This window comes from Tetrao urogallus, assembly GCF_951394365.1.
Source record: "Tetrao urogallus genome assembly, chromosome: 5".
Classification (NCBI taxonomy): domain Eukaryota; kingdom Metazoa; phylum Chordata; class Aves; order Galliformes; family Phasianidae; genus Tetrao; species Tetrao urogallus.
This window is the reverse complement of record NC_136818.1, coordinates 17292212-17313218: the sequence shown is the minus strand read 5'-3', so window position 1 is coordinate 17313218 and position 21007 is coordinate 17292212. Positions and strand designations below refer to the sequence as shown.

At 35.8% G+C, this 21007-nt stretch overlaps 1 protein-coding gene across 1 annotated transcript in view; it reads left to right on the top strand.

The window, feature by feature from the left end:
• The window catches only part of DPYD (dihydropyrimidine dehydrogenase), a gene marked incomplete at both ends in the record, with an annotated part of 315748 nt that overhangs the window by 78058 nt on the left and 216683 nt on the right, over positions 1-21007 (top strand). Inside the window, 3 exons of the mRNA XM_079535506.1 lie at positions 9476-9637; positions 17047-17243; positions 20826-20907. Of these exons, the coding sequence (XP_079391632.1) occupies positions 9476-9637; positions 17047-17243; positions 20826-20907 (441 nt within the window). The remainder of the gene's footprint in view (positions 1-9475; positions 9638-17046; positions 17244-20825; positions 20908-21007) is intronic.

Here is a 21007-nt window from a genome sequence, read left to right as displayed (position 1 = left end):
GGTGGCCCTTTTAAACTCTTATAGCCATCAGAAATGTGATGCCCTTTTGTGATTTGCCAGAAAGGGCAAGTCATTTTAATAGCTGATTCATTCTGAATTCTGCAAATCCATTGCAGAGCAGAGAAAGTCAAGATGAGTTGACTGAAGAGCTTGGAGTGTTAGATTTTGGCAAAGATATACTGGAATAATAAAAGGAATCTACCTTAAAGATGTGAAGTCTTTATCATGCTACCAACAATGGATGCATTCTTCAGGATTTTAATAGAGACAGATTTTACTTGTAGGTGGATAGTGAGTCAGGTCAACCCTATAGAATTTGGCTTTTTGATAACTTTTAAAGCATCTTGGAAGGTTCAGCTTCTAGGTAAGCCTGTGCTTTTGCTCTGAGCATTTGATACGATCAGTTGCTGTTTTATCAGGAAATCCTGCTTTAGAAAAGAATTGCAGTATACTGCTATTCTTCTGGGAGACTTATTCCTTAAAGAAAAACCCAAGTATTTCAGATTACCAAAATGTAGTCACAGCCTTTCTTTTTTGGACCCCATCCCTGGCAGTAGCTTCTGTACCCAGTTTAAAACAACTTTTTTTTTTTTTTTTTTTTTTTTAAATAGGAGTATTCTATGTTTTTGTTAATTGCTAGAGTTAAGGTGGAAGTTAAGAGGGAGATACAGAAAGTTGAAATGATTCACTTGAAGTCCTGGCCTTGGCAGAGCTGACATGAGAACCTGCCGGTGTGGCTGGTACTGGATTGGCCTCTCTCCCATTTCATTCTGTAGTATTTGAGGTACCTGCATCATCTGCTATTTGAGGAGACAGAAGACAAGAGCAGTGCATTTTTGGAAACCACACTGAAACTTCTGATTTATAATTTTGAAAGTTTATAATGGCAACAAAGTAATTTCTCACTTAATTATTCAGTAGTTTAATATATTTTTTCTGAATTTTTATTAAAAAGATCATTTAGATATCATTCAGCAATATGCCTGCTGAATATTTTTGTATTAGTGTAAATACTGTCAAGGTTTTGTTAAATGTCCTTGAAGATAGTTTTCCAAGTTTAGGTATTTATAGGAGATGCAATTCAGTGAATTCCTCAACCTCCTATGTGTCTAAGCAGTAAACAGTATTTTACTCAGGTACTTAAATATTATTCATTATTAATACACATGTATGTGGATAGCAGCATACTAAAAATGAATTACTTTGTTAGGTATTTGAGAGCTGTGTTGTACGCAGTTTGCTTTGTTGGAAAGCTGCTCTAGTAATCATAAAAGGTCAGAGATTCTTGTTCTCTAAAGCCTGCAGCTTTTTAGATGTTTACAGACCATGTACAATGTAGTCATTCCTTGCTGTTCTGCTGTTAGACTACAGATCAAGAGTAGAAGAGAGAAAGGGAAGGAATGATTGTTTCTGGGTTGAGAGGGTAATTGAGTTGCCAGGCTCAGTGTGCCTTGCGCCTTTTTGAGAAAAGGATGTCACTTATGGTGCATTGTGCTAGGCCACTGCGACTCAGTACAGTTGAGGCCACAACTTTCATTCTCCCTCTCCTTACAAACTGGATTACAACCCCACTTTATAAAGGTCTAATCTAGTCTATTGTGTCTTCCCAGTTATCCTTTCTCATTTGCAGACTGCTTGCGTGTGTCTCAGAGACCAAATTTCAAATTCCCCATGTATGCACTACGTTTGTTTTTGAGCAACAGAAGGTGATGTGCTGCCTTTATGTACAACCTTCACACAGCAAAGAGTGAATTCTTTGTTTAGTAATGGACAAGAGCCATCTTCATTCTCTTCCTTTAAAATTAAAAAAACAAAACAAAACAAAAAACTAAGGGAAAAGAAAATGCATTTAACTGCTGCAGAAGGAAGCTTCCCCTGCTTCCTTATCTCCTCTGAAATAGTATTGGCAGAGAACTTAAGAATTTTTGCCCTTCTTTCCTTATGTTGATATATCAAAGCAACAAGAACTTAATAAAATGGAACTCCAACACCCTCTATCCCTTAGAGCTGCACAACCAAGTTTTATAGCAGCGTGAAATCCTACAGCTCTCAGCCTAAGGGCTGCCTGTCCAGCTCTCCTTTTGTTAGGAGAGTGCCAGAGGAAGCTGCCAGCAGCTGCTCACCAGTCTAACTTTGTAATGTGCAGTGAGTCGGTCTCGGAGTTTGTTGTTACTGGACACCTTCATGGTTGAGTAGTTGCATTGAAAAACTGATGGTGCAGTTCAGACATAGGGATATTAAGTTGTGTTATATGACATAGACATAAGGAGTGAGAGACTCATCCTGTATGGTCTGAGTCTATAATGAAGAACTGAGGATGCAGAAATATTTTTGTGGTATGGATATTCAAAGTCACACTCTGTCCCTGCACCCCCATGTTACAAGCTCTCATGTTTTTTCTCAGGTCTTACAGTAGTATCTTGATTCTTGATGTTGATCCAGCAGTTTTCTCCTTGTTCAGGAGGGCCACCTCCTGTATGTGGTCAGAGCTGACATGTCAACCGTTTTCTAACAGGCTCCATAAGTAGATAGATATAAGTCTCTGGCAATCATTTAAAATAATAATAAAAAAATACTAATAGAGGGGAAAAAAAGCCGCATTACCTTCTGGATAATATCAAGTTTTTAGATTTAAGACAAACATTTAGGTTAAGATGAAATTGAAGGAAAGAAGTATTTTCAAAGGAGAAATGGAGGACCAAACAAACTGGAGGCTAGGAGATGGATACCCAAGGGGTTAAGATGAATCCAAAGTTTGGGAGATTGAGGGATTAAAGGAGAAAATGTGTATGGTAATATATGTCAAATGAGAAAGAAGAAAAAGTGTGTTGACAAAGGAAGACAAAAGACAGGAAACTGTAGGATCATTAAAAGAAAATGAAAGGAGAAAAAGGGTGGTAGGACTTAGTAGTACGACAGTTGAGAGAAACAGAATAATGGCTCTTCTGTTCTAGAGAAACTCAAGGTAAATTAACAAAGGACATCTTATATGATATTGGAAAGACTGTAGAAGATCATAAGTTTATATGTAAAATACTGTAAGAGGGATACTGTTAATACAATGAAATATTGTTGAAGTCAGAAAGCTGCTCGATGATTGGTGATAATTATATACAGATATGCATCACAATTAATTTTTGAGTACTACTTTGATTCTGTAGGCTTTTGAAATTGTTGTTTTGTTCAGCTTTCTCTGTTAATCTTTGTGTATTTCAGGTCACCGAATACACAAAACATTTAAAAGGAAAAGTAGTAATGGTGTTAAATTGATGTACTTGAAGCAATGACTTTTCTTGAGATGTCTGTTTGTACTTAGTGTAATGGAATGGCTGACAGCTGGTTTCAGTTGCTGTAGTGTAATTATGTAGAATAGACTTTTGCGATGACACTATGTCAATTAAGGAATCTCTCACATTCTAGACTACAAAGGACAAAATGACAGTACAAGATATTTCTTCCGTTCTTTTTTATAAAAAGACAGTGACACTGTGTGAAATTACAGTCCTGTTATGATGACATAAGTCAAATGATGTGAAAGATTTCTGGATTGATTAAAAATCATCCACATTATTGTATAGAATATGTATGATTTGGTTAGCTGTTATGTTTTGCTCATTCTTCTGGGAAGACATTTTGGTGGGGAGCTGACAGACTGGGGGCATTTCTTGTTATGTTTGAACTGGTGTGTGTCAATGTGAAAAATGCTATTTATACAACAATGTACTTTAAATAGTGGTTCTTCAGTACATGGACATTTTAATCCAGCAGAGTTTGAGTAAATTTTAAGGCTATTGTGAAGCATGAATGTGGATAGAGATGGAGGTGGAATTTTCCCACATTTTTTTTGTATGCCTCTTTTTTTAAGCTTCACCCAGAAGAAAAGGAAATTACTTCTTTCTTTTTTTAATATATTCACTCTATCCCATAATCCTGATGAAGTCAATGTTTTCATTTTTATTGCAAAAAGCACAATAATGTGTATCTTTTTTTGAGAAAACTGCAATATCAAAATACCCTGATGCATAAGGAGTTTATAGAAAAAGCTCTTAAATTAAATGAAAGAAAAGATGCTATAAGCATTTCCTGATAGTAAATGCAATTTCTTCTGGTCTCTCTGTATTGATCCTATGTGTTTTAATAGTTTTTTTTTTTTTTTTTTTTCCAAGCAAAAAACAGTCTCATTTGCATGCAAATTATATAATGTCTCCAAATGATACATGTGGAGATCCTCCTTTGCCTGGTTTCTACTGATTATTGATGTCTATTTAAGGCTTGTTTTTGTTCCCTATTTTAGCAATGTAGTATTTATTGACATTTTGATGTAGGAAACCACAAAACATCCTATCCATTTTAGATTAATTTATTTCTATGGAAGTGCACAGGAAAAGAAATTCTATGAACAAAGGCATGAGCAGACATTTATCTCCTTTAAGAATTCGGAAACATTCTAGTTTCATTCTAGGTTTAGGCTTGTTTCCTCTGTGATGCTTGTAAGAAGCTAGCCTACTGAGTCATTGTCTCAGAAGCTAAGAAAACACTCCAAACTATTAAGATAGTTTGCATCATTCCATATGCTGGAGTAACTTAGTGATTTTAATGAATTTTGCCTGCCTTTAACTCAGCTCTCATATACTGCATTTGGTGTGCAGTTACCAGCTTGCTGTGTTTGTGCCTCGCATCTGTTTTGTGTGCAGCCTAGCTAACACCCTGTTTTTCTGGAAATAAAATGATCAATAGTGAATTGAGTATTCTGCCTTAAATGTCACTAATAATTGTAATGATCACTAATACATATTTTCAATTTGGGAAAAAATATATAAGCCCAAAATGTTCATAAACTAAACATTAAAGTTATTGCCCATATTCTGAAAATACTCATTTCTACTGCAGCAAATGATGGTTTGCAGTGGTATTGCACAGTCTATATAACACCATTTAGTGTAACTTTCTAGAATTTATTTCTTCAGTTTTTGTGAAATATTGCAAAACGTTTTTTTGAATAAGCTTTGCAATATCGGATAATAACTCAGCACAGTGAAAGCAGAGTAAATAAACAGAAAGAAAGGACAAAGAAATGAAGTGAATTAGAACTCCTGGTCCTGCTCTTGCCTTATCCCTGTGTGAGCATTACAAGGGCTGCAGACAGGCTTGCTCTCAGACCGCTGTGTATAGTCATAATGGCAGCGTGAGACCATATTCTGTCACTGGCAGTGAACAGTATCAGTGGGAACAGCAGTTACACTGCTGGTTTGGAAGGTGAAAGCTGGAACAGGGCATGAAGTAGGACAGTTAGGGAGCTATAGCTCTTCTACATATATAATGTGGTGGCTTTTTCACTGGCAAATGTAGAAATTAAGTCAGCGCTTAACCTGTACTTCCCCTTCATCTTTAGAGGTGTCCCCCTTAGCACAGCTAGTGAAGTAACACAGAAGATTTGCCCTGCTGTCAGTATTGCCCTTCTCCCAAAATATAAGGGGAATGCTTTGAACTTCAGTTGTGACAGCCTTTTAATTAATTTATCATTAAGACTTTTCAGATGTAAGACTAGAAGAGAGAGATGCTCTTTGATACACTTACCTGATGTCTTAATATTGCTGATGTTGCCAAGCTTGGAGGAGTGGCTGACATGCCAGAAGTGAGAAATGGACAGGCAGGAGAATTCAGTGGAGAGGAAACTGATGAGGTTCAACAAGGGCAAATTTAGAGTCCTACACCTGGAGAAGAATAATTTCATACATCAGTACAGGTTAGGAGGCTGACCTGCTGGAGATGAACTCTGCAGAGCTCTGTGTGTTCTGGTGGGCAACAGGTCAGCCATGAGTCAGCAGTGTGCCCCTATGGCCAATGGTGTCCTGGGGTGCATTAAAAAGAGCATGGTCAGCAGGTTGAGGGAGGTGATTCTCCCTCTCTACTCTGCCCTGCATAGGCCCCATCTGGAGTACTGTGTCCAGTTCTGGGCTCCCCAGTTCAGTAAAGAAAGGGAACTTTTAGAGGGTGCATCAGAGGGCTGCAAAGATGATTAAGGTACTGGAGCCCTTATGAGAAAAGGCTGAGACCTTGGACTGTTCTGCTTGGAGGAGACAAGACTGTGAGGGAATTTTATCAATGCTTATAAATATCTAAAGGGTGGAAGTCAAGTGGGTAAGGTTAGGCTCTTTCAGGTGGTGCCCAATGACAGGACAAGTAGCAAACTGGAATGCAGTAAGTTCCATGTGAACATGAGGAAAAATTTATTTACATTGACAATTCCAGAGCACTGGAACAAGCTGACCAGAGAGGCTGTGGAATCTCCACTATCCTTTCCTGTGCAAACTTGTCTAAAAAACCTGATTCAGCAGGAGGGTTGGACTAGATGATTACCAAAGGTTCCTTACTACCTCTGTGATTGTTATATTTAGTGTGAACTATATATATTTCAGTACTCTCTTTAGGGAGTAAGGGTTCCTAAACATCAGTTGCTCAGGTGATGCCGCTATTAGTGGTGGCATGAGTAGCTCACAATCATGGCAGCAGCTCTTCATAATTCCTCAAATTAGAGCCTTGCCTTATTGTATTCCACCATGCTTCCTCCTGATTTGGAGTCCAGCAGCAGTTGGCCTAAGTTCCTTTACTTTGAGTTCAGCCTACTTGCTGGACTTACGTGAAGTCCTAAGGCAGGTTTCTGTAGGTGTTCCCTTAGTAAGCTGTGATCTCAGTCCTATATCCACAATGAACCTGGTCCTATCTATCTGCTCTGTGGCATAGCTGTACTTAAATTTCAGTTTGGATTTGCAGAGCAAGTAAAATGTGCCAGCTGTGTTGACACTGCCTGTAGTGGCACAGCTCAAGTGTGACATCCTTACATACTTAACAGATATATAATAAATTAATTTTAAATAGAAATAATACAGCAGATTTACTTTTTAGGTATAATGACTAGGTTTGTACATTGATTTTAATTACAAGGCCTAAAAATGTAGAACATATTTGTAATGAAGTTACTTAAATAAAAATGTACGTGATAATAATTGTTTTTCTTGGATCAGAAAATAAAATTAATAATCCTTAAAAATACAGAAAGGAAAAACATGATCTTCATACATTGGGAGACATCAAACTTAAACATTATTTAAACAGTTTCTTCTTTGATTTGGTAAGGAAAGTCCTCAGAACGAGTTTGTGATTTTTCCCTTTGGAGTGGAAAAGGAATAACTAGATGTAATTGCCTGAGGAACAGGAGTCTGTTGACATTTGAAATGCTCTGTGGTGTCTAGGCTGGCCTCTGAGTGCTGCTTCAAAAAGGCATGGGGCTCTTACATTGACTGTCACCTCTGTCTGCATGGTTATGTCAGAGATATGTCCAGTATAACTAGACTTCTGTGTTTTAACTTATGAATTGAGTTTATAATGTCTTTACTGGTTGTTTTTAGCAGCTTTTGCAGTCTCTGATGTATCAAACTGGTAACATCTATCTGGCAGAGCAAAAGGTTTTGCTGATATCTGGAATGTATGTTTATCTAATGCTTCTTTATGTTGGAATAAATGAGAACTGGGCATGGTAATGCCCACAGGTATTACAGGCAAAATGATTGAAAGAAATTCTCCCAGAACAGTCTTGTAAAGGGTTTGCTTGTTTAGCTAGGACTAGAATTTCAATGGATTTTCATAGGATTTTCTCAGACGCTATTAAAATACAACTGGGTAGCTGTTTTGTGTTTCCAGGTGATGGACAAGCTCTCATGCTGTGCATCTGTAAGCAAAAGTTCCAATTCTGTCTAAGTATATTTCTTAAAAATTGGCATTCTTTTGGGAATTTCTAGCGGAGTCTTTAGCATCTGATTTAACTTCAAAAAATTTACATTCAGTCTTCTGATATGCCTTCTGGTGAATTTGAGTTTCCTGTTACCTGAAGTCCTGTTGCCCATTGTTTGTTATACTGTCAGATCTTGATAACTTCTTTTTATTCATAACTGGATTCTTGCTCACCTTGGTATAGTATTCACTTTCACTAAATGCTTCTCAGTACATTAGCTTACGTGGCACACAGTAGCACTGAGGCATTGCAGAGGGTCTGTTGTGACTGAGTCCTTCATGTCCTTTGAATTCTACACCTGGATTATTCTGCATCATCTGCCCTGGGACAGAGTGATAAAGTGATTTGTTACAAGAACAGTTTCATGATAGTGATGATTACTGAAGATTGGAATGAGGAAGAAGTGGACGGAACAAGAATACATGTTGTTCTTTCATCCTTCAGTTATTACTGATTTGGAAATAGCTGTAACGAGATCCCTGCATTAATTTCTCAACTAAAAAACTTTTGTGGAACCCTCAACTATGGGCTGATTCTAAGAAATACTGTTACAGTCTTCTGAACTGTAGCTGCCTTTAAAAGAGACTCTCGTATTAAGAAATTAGTAACTCTTCTATGGGCTTTCCTTGGTAAGGCTTTTAGAGGGAGGTGAGAAGTGGTAAAATGAAGACAAAAACAGAGCCTACAATTAAATTAACTTTTATATTTACCATATAGAAGAAAAAGATATTAAATGTTTGCTTTAATTACACCCTAATTTTAATGATGTAAATGTAGTATAAGTACAGAATGTTCATTAGTAGTTCTCTCCCTCCAAATAAGACTTCAGTCCTGAAGTTTTGTCTAATGCTCCCTTTTAAGAGAATTATTCAGTGTTTGGAGAAAAAAAAAAAAAAAAAGTTGCTTTCTGACTACATCAGACACTATAAGGTTGTGAATATTCATTATTTTTTATTATGGGAACAAAACTTACTAGTTATCATATACATCAGGAAACCATTCCTTTTTTGAAGCTGTACACTGAATACTGAGTATGTGTTAAATTGTAAATTTTACATGGAATCTTTAATCAGTCCCCTGTTTTGCTGCTTAGGGAAATGGGGAAATAAGTGTTTGCTCTTATATGCCTGTGAGTGAGGAAAAAGAGTTCAAACAATTCAGTAGCTCAAATCTGCAGGCAATTAGGTAGGAATCACAGGCTTGGGACAATTGATGCTACTGATGTGATATGATGTAGACACATCTGCAGAGATAGGGTGCACAGATGTGTAAAATAAACCTTTCATTCCCTGTGTAAAGAACTGATAGTCTAACTAGTGCTGTCTGGTCAGACCTCCAACAAGGGTTACAACTCAACTGCTGCCTAATTAACCTAGAAATGGAGAAAGTATTTACAAGTTGTCTAACACAGATTTGTTAATCCTACAACTACCTAAATCTGAAGATGTTTATGATAATTTTGCAAGCTAAAAAGAAAAGTGTTTTCTTTGCATAATCAACAATTCTGTTGACTCTTTTTTTGCAGAACCTTTGAAATTCTGTGTAATGTGGTGCATTTAAATAATGTCAGCCTTATTTATTATATTTATATAGTATTCTACTAGCCAATTGAAACATTTTGTATATCTGATCGATTTTTCTTTTCCGTGATGCGTGACTCTTCTTTTGTTTTCTTTTCTCCAGAACTATTATGGAGCTGCCAAAATGATTTTTTCTGACAATCCACTTGGTCTGACATGTGGAATGGTGTGTCCCACATCAGACCTTTGCGTTGGTGGCTGCAATTTGTATGCTACTGAGGAGGGGCCAATTAATATTGGTGGATTGCAGCAGTTTGCTACTGAGGTAGGTGGGACTTGCAAATGCCTGAAATGCTTTGTATCTACCAAATGATATTGTCTAAGTGAATGTCTTTGTTAATGATTAAACAAAAAAAGTTGTATTAATAAAATAAAGACGTAGGAAGTCATAATAATTATCCTTTATCTAGCAGCACATTCAGAAGCTTAAAACTGCTTTTTTAATGGAACACTTTATGGGAACATAAGGAACATCAGATGTGAACAAGAAACACTAGAAATTGAGTTACTTTATTTTAAATGGAAGATTTATATAAACCAGGTTAAAACATGGATCTTACTGAGGCAGGCTGCAATGGGAAAAAGATCAAATGTACCTGCATCTGTAGCTGCACACTAAGTATTTACAGCACTCTTCTGAGCATATGGTAATTCCTACAACAGAATTTAACTTCTTCTGACTGTAATAAACCCTTCTCTGTGAAGCCTCACATCTCTACAAGAATGCTAGGTCTGGTGATAAAGGGAGAACTGCTCTCCCACTACAAACTGGTAGGTATTATTTACTATCCAGAAGTACTTGGCTTTCTCATCCCCTTGATGAAAACTTTCATTTTGTTTTAATGTTGCTTATGGATATGTTGCTTTGACATCTTTTCTTTTTGAGAGGTTTTTATTATTATTATATATGTACAAAGCTTTACTGTATGTAACTTAATGCATGCTTTTGAAAAGTAAAAAAAAAAAAAAAAAAAAAAAAAATCAATTTAAATTTTACCCCAAAATTGCTGTTTTCAATGAGGATCAATAGCAAAAAGAGATATCCATGCCCAAGTATTGGTTTCATTTACTTCTCAGAAAGGGGCATGTTTTAGTAATTTCAGGTGCTGCTAGTAGTACAGACAAAACAAGGTGTCATTTATTTCTCCTTAACATGTATATGCAGTGTAATATGGTACATACTGACAAATTTGTGGCAGCTCCTGAAACTATTCTCTTGTCATTTCCCTCTCCCCCAAGTGCAGGACTAGTGTGCATTTGTATTTTCTTTTGGGCAAAGGAAAACTTTCAGATGATTTAGACATTTTACTGACCTGTTTTGACAATAACTGTGTAAATAAATTCAGGTTGGCCTGAAATACATGTCTGAGTTCATCTACTTAGAAATATGTAGATGTACATGTATATACTTATATATTTATAAGTTAGTAAATGTAAATATGTATGGAGACTTTCAAGGCCAGGCTGGACCAGACACTGAGCAACCTGATCTAGCTGTGTGTGTCCCTGTTCATTGCAGAGGAGTTGGGCTAGATGACCTTTAAAGCTCCCTTCCAGCTCTAACAATTCGATGATTTTACAATTTTAGCCACAGAAGGTCGTTACTTGCTACTTGATGATAAGATGCTTTTCAAAGGTTTCTGCTAGGAGAGCGTGTGTTATTTATGCCTCTGTGCAGATTTTAGTGCTTGAGATTTACATGAAGAAGGTGGAGGCAACATCTTGTTCTTTTGAAGGCATGGAGAGGTTGTATCTAACTGATGGCCTCGTGTGGTACCTCTTCTGATCTGCCTGAAGTATCTTTGTGTAAAATTTCTCATTTGATCTCCGTGCAAGTGAGGAAGTCTACGTAATTGGCTATGTTAAAAAAAAAAAAAAAAGGCATATGCATATATTGAAATAGCAGATTTTATACAATCCATAACTGATGATTGTGCCCCTCTTCTGTATCTTGAGCCATTTGACTGGTTATTTTTACAAACATATGACAACATGCCAGTCACCTTTACAAAGACTGCAAAAATGTCTTTGTAGGACAGACCAAAATAGAAATGTAAATTCATCTGGAAGTAACAGATGATACGTCTGTAAGAACAGTTTTTTATTCTTCTGTCATTTGTCGATTTCACATCCTCTTTTCAATGACTGTGGGTCGTGATTCACTGAGCAAATATTGCTACCTGGTGCAGCTTTCTTTATCTATTTGTAGATCTTTCTTCTTACCAGGAGATTGTAAATCTTCTGGAGCATCTGTTAAACTTTTCTGTTAGCTGAACCTTCTGTAGCCTATGTTACTTAAGTACTGATCTTAAATGTGCATGGGATTTGAACATACAGAAGTAAGAATCTGTATAGTTTGAATCAAAGTTCTTTTTTGCAGGAATGAGGCTGTAGACATTGAACTGCATTTTTCTACCTATATATTGAACACCTATATATTGAATTTTATCAGTTAAGAGATTATTTTATCAATGCTTCTAATGGCTTTTATTCCATATATGCGAAAACTTAATGTTTTCTGAAAAGCAGAAAACTTATAAAGAAAAAAAAAAATGTTTGTCAAGTAGATAATAAATATAATACTGAAATATTACTGTTTAGGAAAGAAATGCAAGTAATATCTGGTAAAACTTGATTTGTGTTGCCTATTAAGCCCAATGCTATGATTAATAGAGAGGAATTATGGCTTGATAGATAATGCTAAATATCTACCATTTTTCTTCAAGAATCTTTAGAAATCTATTAAAAAAGCTCATTGCTAGCAAAATGATTGATATGAAATGGTGGAAAGGATGAATAGCTCAGAATGCATTTCCTCATGATATACCAAGTTTGTTTAAATGATATATCAGTGTCAACAGTTCTAGCAAAATAAAATCAGTGTACAGTTTTACTTAACATTCTAACAAATAACATTTTAGTAAATTTTACTCTCCTTACTGTTTTTCTACTGTTATACATAGTGCGCTTACAGTTAGAAATAATAGGCACTCACTTTAGTAGTAAATATTTTTTTAGCTTTCATTCAGTTAATTTTTACACTGAATATGTGTATAATTGCAGGAAATCCAATAGCGTGAGGGCTTCCATGAAGCAATTATTATTAAAATACAGATTTAAATACTCAAGAAAATCGTACTTGTAACTGCTAATACAGAAATTGTCCCAGATATGGTGAATGAAGCATGTTCATTGCTTTACCTATATGAGTAACTTAGCAAATTGTGTGATTTGGGTATGCAACATGTGGTACTGTTAATGAGAGCTGCATGATAATTCTCATGCACTGTGTAATAGTTTGTCCCACAGGGACTTATTTACTGAAAACTCCATTGTGCGTAAAGCCAATTTTAGTTTTTTTTTTTTTCCCTTGGAATTAGTCTGAGGATCTTAAACTTGCTGCATTACAAGAGAGCAATAATAAGAAGGCACAACTGCTAGCTAAGATGAAAGATAAAATTGCAGTAAAGCAGGAATATAGGTTTAAAATGAAAAATGTATGCCCCTTTGTGCTTCTGAACAATGACTGATCATCTGCTCATATTGCAGATAAAACTCCCTAATTGTTAAATATTAGTCTTGCACATGGTGGAGCAAGAATCATGGCACCTTACATTCAAGCTTTTTCCTTCTACTCTTTCATATAGTTTTGTAACTATGTTAACCTCATTTTCAGAATAAATTATAATCCAGTCTGAAAAATTGTGGATTTTGACAATTAAATGTGGAAAGAGGAACAAACATACTAATGGAAATGTCCGTTTATGTGTGATATAGCATGTGTATACTGGGATGCAGTTACCACGGTAACTGTTGCATCTAGAGAATAACATGGAGTAAAAGCTCACTATTATAAATGATGAGTGTCAAGCGCAGGTTACACCTGCTGCTGCACAGGTCAAAATTATATTAATGTCTTTATCTGTCTCCTTTGCTTGAGTACTTAAGAACCAGGAAACATCTCTGTTTTTTTGGAACACAAGTTCAGAGAAAATATACTGAGACTGCAGTGACAATACATGTGGGCATGAGTTATATGACTGTCAGTCCCACAAAATAAACTGAAATTACTGGTTACTGGAACACAAGTTTGTAAGACTGTTGAAGAAAAGGAAACATGGTCTATTGCATTCTGAAGTATTGTTACTAAGAAGCCTCAACATTTTGTTTTTCTGAATCTAAAGTGTCTCTCGTGTTTCTAGTTAATCATTCTGAAATGAGCAGCACAATCTAAATAGAAAATGTATTATTTTAATCTCTGCATACTCAATTTCAATACTAGATTGTTTAGCACTGTGAGACTCATACCAGCTACAGCTCTGGTAATTTGTTCCCCTTATGAGATGTGTTTTGGCTGTTGTTACAGCATAAAGCAATTGGAGAAGGAAATCTGATACTCTTTTTCTCCTGATGCCTTTACCTTTGGGGCACCTCAGCAGGGTGGTGGGCTTGAAGGGCTGTGCTGAGGGCCAATCCTTCCCTCACCCACTGCGGCTGAGGGGGCAGCGGCTGCCCCGAGGGAACACCCTGACAGAGTGAGTCCCATAGGCCCAGGGCCGCTCTTAGTTGTACATTGACACCTTTAGCGAGTCTTCATGTAAGTGAGATGAGGTGGTGGTTCTCCTGGAGCTCCAGCTGCTGGCTGGCTCTTGGCTGCTGCCATGCTGCACCCGGATGAATGATTCCTGACACGGCCGCAGGCCCCTCAGCACCGCCTGCAGAGGTGGGCGCGCTGCCCTGGCTGAGGAGAACTGCTCTGCAGAGCTGAGGCAGCAGGACAGACAGAAAGACAGCTCTATTTCCTGGCATTAGCTTCTACTGTAGCATGTCTTTAAGTTATTTCCTATTTTAAGTCAGATTGTAATCTATTATTATTTTGATGGAGAGTGCATGATAGTTCAGGGATGAATCTGGGGTGTTTTGGCTTCCTATGCTGAGCGTGGAAGACTTGCTGATGTTTGGGCAAGTTATATAAATTTTTCTACAGTATGCTATTAATTTGTTTTGTTTCTGTGAGAGAACTGGAAGGCAGATATGGGGTTGATGTCTGAGTCTTCTTGCTGAAAGGCTGAGCTTTAAAATTCAGTGTATAGACTCATTTTTCTGAATGATTTGATTGCAAAAAAAAAAAACCAAACAACAAGCTTCAAACAAAAATGAAATCGCATTTTTGAGAGAAAGTTGGGCAAGCGAGAAGAAAGGATTAGGATTTACTGACTATAGGATAAAAAGAATTGGAGAGGGCAATTGCATGTAATGTGGTAATGAACGCATACTAGCAAGACAGTTATTTCTGTACGCAAATGTACTGCACTGAAGAATTCAGTGATATTTAATTAGATGAATTACAGTGTAGTGAAACTTCACCATGAGGTGAGTAAAAATCTTTTGAAATGCACTGAAGCAGTTTGCTATTTTCACACAGTTACCCTGCCAGCCTTAATATGCAAAACTGCCACTGAATTCCAGATGGCAAGATATTGCCACACAAGCTGGCTCTGCTGCATAAAGGCAGTTTCAACCTATTGGCAAATAGGCAGAATTAAAGTTGAGCATTCGTCCTGAACTACTAGCATTTCCTACATGAGTGCTTGGTTCTGAAGCCTAGCACTGTATTAGAGTACTACTGGGCCTTAGTATAACATTCAGTTGTTAGGTATGACTGTTCAATAATAAATATAAAAATAATATCAACAATGCAAATTCAGTACAAAATTTATTAACTGTGTGCATATTCATAGTGATCAATATGGACATTAAATATACAAGTTATACAATTTGCATCACTGAGTAATCTTCTAAAACAACTGCATGAGACTTCAATGGAAATTTGGTATAATTCAAGCCTTTCCTATGTGAATGTAATGAAGCAGACATTTTATAAATATCCTATTGCATTTTTGTTATCACTGTCTAGTTTCACAGTATAATTTAAGCTTTTCAGCCTGTAAATTCCATTAATAACCACATTAAACCTTCCCATATTGTATGAATTGTCAGGTTGAAATGACTCTTTTTTAAAAACAATTATCTGTCTCTTGTTTCTTGCAGTTTTTTAAAATGCTATGTCAATTTACTAATACTGGTGGAATTTGACACAAAGTTTAGTGGGGAGAAGAAACTAATGATTGGTTTACCTAGCATGGGTGCTCAAGTGCGCATGAAGAAAATGAACATTGATTCAAAACATAAATGAAAAATTCTATTCATGACAGGAATTGTCAAAGTTTAACTTGAAAGTTTAACTGCTTCTACAATTTTAAGGACAGTAAAAAAAAAACAACTAGGTAAACTTAATGAATATCATATTTAAGCTATTTAATAAGACAAATAAAAATTATGTATTTTAAAGGGCTAGCTAGTGCTTTTATAATGCACTCCTGCGTTGAAGTAAGTGGGAAAAAGTCTGGTAGTATCCAAGGGCAGCCTTTGAAGTGTTTGTGATAGGACTCAAAATCCCAATGCAATGAACTCTTGTATCCTTTTGGTACAATATTATGCTTCTGCTATAAAGATATACTCTTTGGGATCTGTATACTTTCACTAATATCTAAAATAAAATGAAGATGTTACTCTATTCTTCCATACTCCTGATCTTTAGTAGCCTATAAGGGCCATGGGTCTTTTCTGTACTTTTTGCAAGTTATACATGGTAGAGACTCAATTCCTCCCCCGCTGTGTATGTACATACAGAGGATGGTGAAATCTTGCCAGAACACCTCTGCCTTATCCTCTTACCTTTATGGTGTATGAAGAACTGATTTAGAACAAATCTGGAATAAAATGTGATGTTGCAGTAAGAATTTTGTGCAGAGAGAAATGGTCAGAGGCTGTTCCCAAGTACTTTTAGTAGTTAAGGTAGAATGGAGGAGATCATCTCTATTTAAGAGTTGAAAAATTGAGGCACTGAGGGAGCAGCCGAAATTTCAGGCATGTATACAGCCGTTGGACGCTCAGTTATAATGATATTGGCTTGATATCTGAATTAGAGGGTCAGTTAATCTGAAATGTTAGAATCATGTAGGAGGACAAATCTACAGTAGGGGTTAACTGTGAAAATATAATGCTGAAGACAAGAGACATTTTCTAATAAAAGTTTCAAGATACCCGGTGATGTATTGGTTGCCTGTCCTCTCAAACCATAAATAATTTTGCTGGATTACAGAGAATGTATCTGGAAGAAGCAGAGCCCCTTCAGTAGCAGGGCATTTCATTATTGAAAATAATTTTCAACTTTTCAATTTTTTTTTTAACTTTAATGAAAAGCAGGGCTTTTCATTATTCAAATAACATTATTTTAGTAGGTGAAAGAGTAGTCTGAACCTCTTCTGGAAGGAAATGTTTGATATTCTAGATGGTCTTTGCCATCTGGCTGACTTTGTGTTACTATGCTTTTGTTGTCAGACTTGTCCCATCTTTTTTAAAGTTTAAGGTAGTGAAAGAGCTGACTTCAGACTGTTTTAAGGCAAGAAGAACCATAGAAGTACAAAACTAACTATAGCATTCCTCATAAATGCACACATTGTCAGATGATAGTCTTGATTATGTTTTATGAAGCATTCTGAAATATTACATCCATGTGACAGTACCAGTGGAAACTTCCTCCACATTACTCAAAATTTTTAAGAGGGAGTATGAAGTATGTATGTAACCTTTGAATGTATTGCTTTTCAGGTGTTCAAAGCCATGAACATTCCTCAGATCAGAAACCCTTCCTTACCTTCTCCAGAAGATATGCCTGAAGCTTATCATGTGAAGATTGCGCTTCTTGGTGCAGGACCTGCAAGTTTAAGTTGTGCTTCTTTTTTGGCTCGATTGGGCTATTCAAACATCACCATATTTGAGAAGCAGGAGTATGTGGGTGGCTTAAGGTAATTAAAAAAAAGAAAAAAGAAAAAAAAAAAAAAACACATTGAAAACAAGTACTTGTAGCTCTACCTAGTGAAATAATTAGTAGTTGTTTAAAATGCAAATGACTGAAATCAACCCCCTGCAATTCTTAACCTTCAACAAATTGTAAAGAACACAAAGGAGGGCACCTTTGCATTTTGCCTACATGGTAAGCACTTGGCTGATATTTGCATGATTCAGGTTCAGTATCACATCCTCTGTACTAGAAGATGAATTTTTACCACTTTAACAATGGTTGAAGTCATATCTTACAAGCTCATTGGAACTGCAAAATAAAAGAGAAAGTATTTCAGAAGCCATTGAGAAACCAATTCAAAATCAAAATTAAATTTTACACCTTGAAAATGGAGCCACTTATTTGTTATTCTGTAAACATGTTAAAAGTAGAAAGTAGGGTGATGCACTAACATTTCTCTCATTGCAGCATTACTGAAATCAATAGAGTTGACACTGTTAATGAATTTGATCCATAATGTCATACTGTCAAATACTTATTCAGAGCTCTGGAAGATAGAGAATCAATGCTGGAAAAGTTTAACTGATTACTTTTTTCACAGGGAGTTTCAAAAGTATTCTATGTAATTATCAAGGTTTTAATGCATGGGCATTTAACCAAGTGAAGCTCTTTCACTTGAACTAGTTGCCATAAAATGATTTCATATTTAGTACATGAAATACCTATTCACCTGTTTGGTAGCAAATAATATTTAATGAATACTGGATTTAAAATCAGTTTTGTTGCTGAAAAGTGATAGTGAATAATGAACTCTTTTTGAAAAATGAAATTTGATGGCAAGTTAGACTTGTGCTGACTCAAGAATAAAATGCAGTACTTTCTGCAATTCCCTGCTGCTTTCATATTTGAAGGAACGTTATCTTAATTTTCACCTGTTCTTTGTTTTAATTTGAGTTTAAAATTGATCTTAATTTTTTGTCCTATTGAAAAAAGAACCTTCACCACTTTTTTTTGTTTTAGTGTTTTTATGGTCAAGCAGTGCATTTTGTTTTATCTTACTTTTAAGAACATGTAGCAGTCACAATCAAATTTTATTTCCATTCATTGAAGAAAGTTTCACAACTTGGTTAAGGCATCAGTTTTACTCATCTTGATTTTAATATTGGAACAGAAAGGAGGCAGCAATCACCCATTGCTGGAATTGTATATCTTTACAGTAGATCTTTTAAGAAGCTTAGGTTAATGATGGCTATATTTTCAAGGCTTTGGAAATTGCAAATTACCAGCAAGATTGAATTAATTTTGTACTTGGAATTTTACTAGGGAAGAGCAGTGCTTGGTACTTGTAAAATTTGCTTTGCCCTTTTGAGTGTTTTTAACTAGGAAGTGCTTTTGTGTGTGTGTCTCTCAGATTATAGTTTTACAAATATTTCAATAAAGGAAAGTTGTTTAGTGATTTCAGTTTCAGTATTGTTGTATTTAAACCCAGTAAAACTCTGTAGTTGTTTGGACATGTCAGTTTTTCACATTTATAGGCAGATTTTCTTACATTTCATTAATTTGTGTAAAGTTTGTTTTAGAGAAGACATGAGCAGATCATACTCTTGTTTAGAGACAGTGAACAAACTTCACTATTCCTCCTAGTAAAGTTGCAACTTGGATAAGAAAATCCTGCTTTTGCTAGATTAGAAGGATGTCCTTTAGGCAAAAGCAACTTGTGATCTGTGAGAAATACCAAGTACCTGTCCGAGTTCCTCTAACTTATATGAAATTGCTGAAGAGATGAATTCGTGGGACTATGTTCTCATCCAAGACTGTTGTTCTTCATCCTCCTGTACCTTTGCTTTTTTCTTCTATCTCTGCATTTTCACTGAAGAGATGGTCTGTTGGAAGAGATTGTATGTCGGTAATTCTGCTAAAAGTTGACTTTCATAAGAGGTTTTTTTTAATTCATCATAAATGTGCATGCATGGCTCCCCACAGGATCATGCGTATTTGCATATACGCATATAGGCATATTTCTGTGAACACCGTTGTGGTTTAACTTGGCAAGCAGCTAAACGACACCAGACACTATCAGGAAAAAAATAAAACCAACTCCAGTTTAAAACAGGACAGGCGTGTGTAAATCTATACTCCATAGAATGAAACTGTAACTAAGTTTTTATTAAGAGCAAGAAAGCATTTACAAATTATGACAGTGACATAACGCAGCCAGGTCTGTTTTGAGTTTTTTAAGAGTTAGAGAAACGACAGGCCTTCAACAAAAGCACAGACAACTTGATAAAATACAACTTCCCTTTTTTTTTCATTAGATTTTTTTAATTCAATCTCAACTGTATCATACTGATGCATTATTTTCCTCCTCAGAAAGCTTTTTTTGCTTACCATGACCTATCAAAGTTGCATTGTCATTTCATATCCATTATATTTGATATTTAGACCATTTTTCTTTGCGCTTTAGTCAGAAAAGGTGCAAGGTCGTCAGCATTAGAAACAATAAGGAGGAACACCAATTTATCATCAAAATAATTAAAGTTGGTGAAACTAAGTAAATCCTTCTGGCCCATCAATGTTGGATTATAAAGGTGGGGTTGTCACTAGCAAGATGTAAAATAAGACTGAAACCTTTCTCTTATAACCATGCTTTGTTATTGAAATAATTGATCCATTAACGGAGAAAATTTAACTGTTCTCCATGTTCTGTCTTTCTATCTCCTTCAAGCAAAAATATCTAAAATAGATCTTCACTGTGTTTACCTATAACTTGCCTCCATAAGAGAAAACTGGCATGTGCTTATGTGTCATTACATTGGAGATAAAGATCTGTACCAATGAATATGAAGTTGGATTCTGTGTTGGTACAATTTTCCATTACTGGAGACCTATGGTGCTGGGACATTAAAGTCATTCCTAATCTTAATCAAGAGAAAAAAAGCCAACTACTAATAGATGCCAAATAAAAAAAAAAAAAGAAAAAAAAAAAAGAAAAAAAAAAAAAGAAAAAAGAAAAAAAAGCAAACAAAACAAGAAACTAAGAGCTGATAGAAAATTACTGACTTTGTATCTCCTGAAAGACTGTGGAAGTTATGAACTAGAAGTGGACAAGGGTACAGTTTTAAGTACCATTGCTCCAAATAACATATTGCTATTTTTAGGTAGGGGAAATTTGATTCTTTTTGAATAAATTTCTGAATGATTGCTAGGACCTCACTTTTCTAGCTACGAGACCTCGTCCTAGAAAGATAAGTTTATCTACTGCTAAATACGACTGGTGAACAAAAGGCGTTGGAGCTGAAGCTGTTTTGTACCAGAGCTTAACGTTCATTAAGTAATGATCTACAAGTGTGTGCAGTATTGACCTCAACTTACTTCTGATCTGGATTTTTAGTATTGCGTGAAAAGTGCTATTTTGTCACTCTAAAGATTTAAAAAAGCCAAGACTCAAAAACGTTTCCATTCAAATACCTCCGAATTAACTAAAGTATGTTATAGGTATTAATTTTTTAACAGCTAAAAAGCACCGCCACTCATCTTTCTTCCTTATAGCTGGAAGTACATCACAAGCTTTCCTTATTTATTTCAGCGCATCTGAAATCCCTCAGTTCAGATTGCCATACGATGTAGTGAATTTTGAAGCTGAACTTATGAAGGATCTTGGAGTGAAGGTAATGAAAAATATATCCTGCCTATGTGTAGCTCAAAGGAAAAAAAAAAAAAAGAACAAGGAGTCTGCCAAAGATTAACAGCAAAATGTCATGCACATTA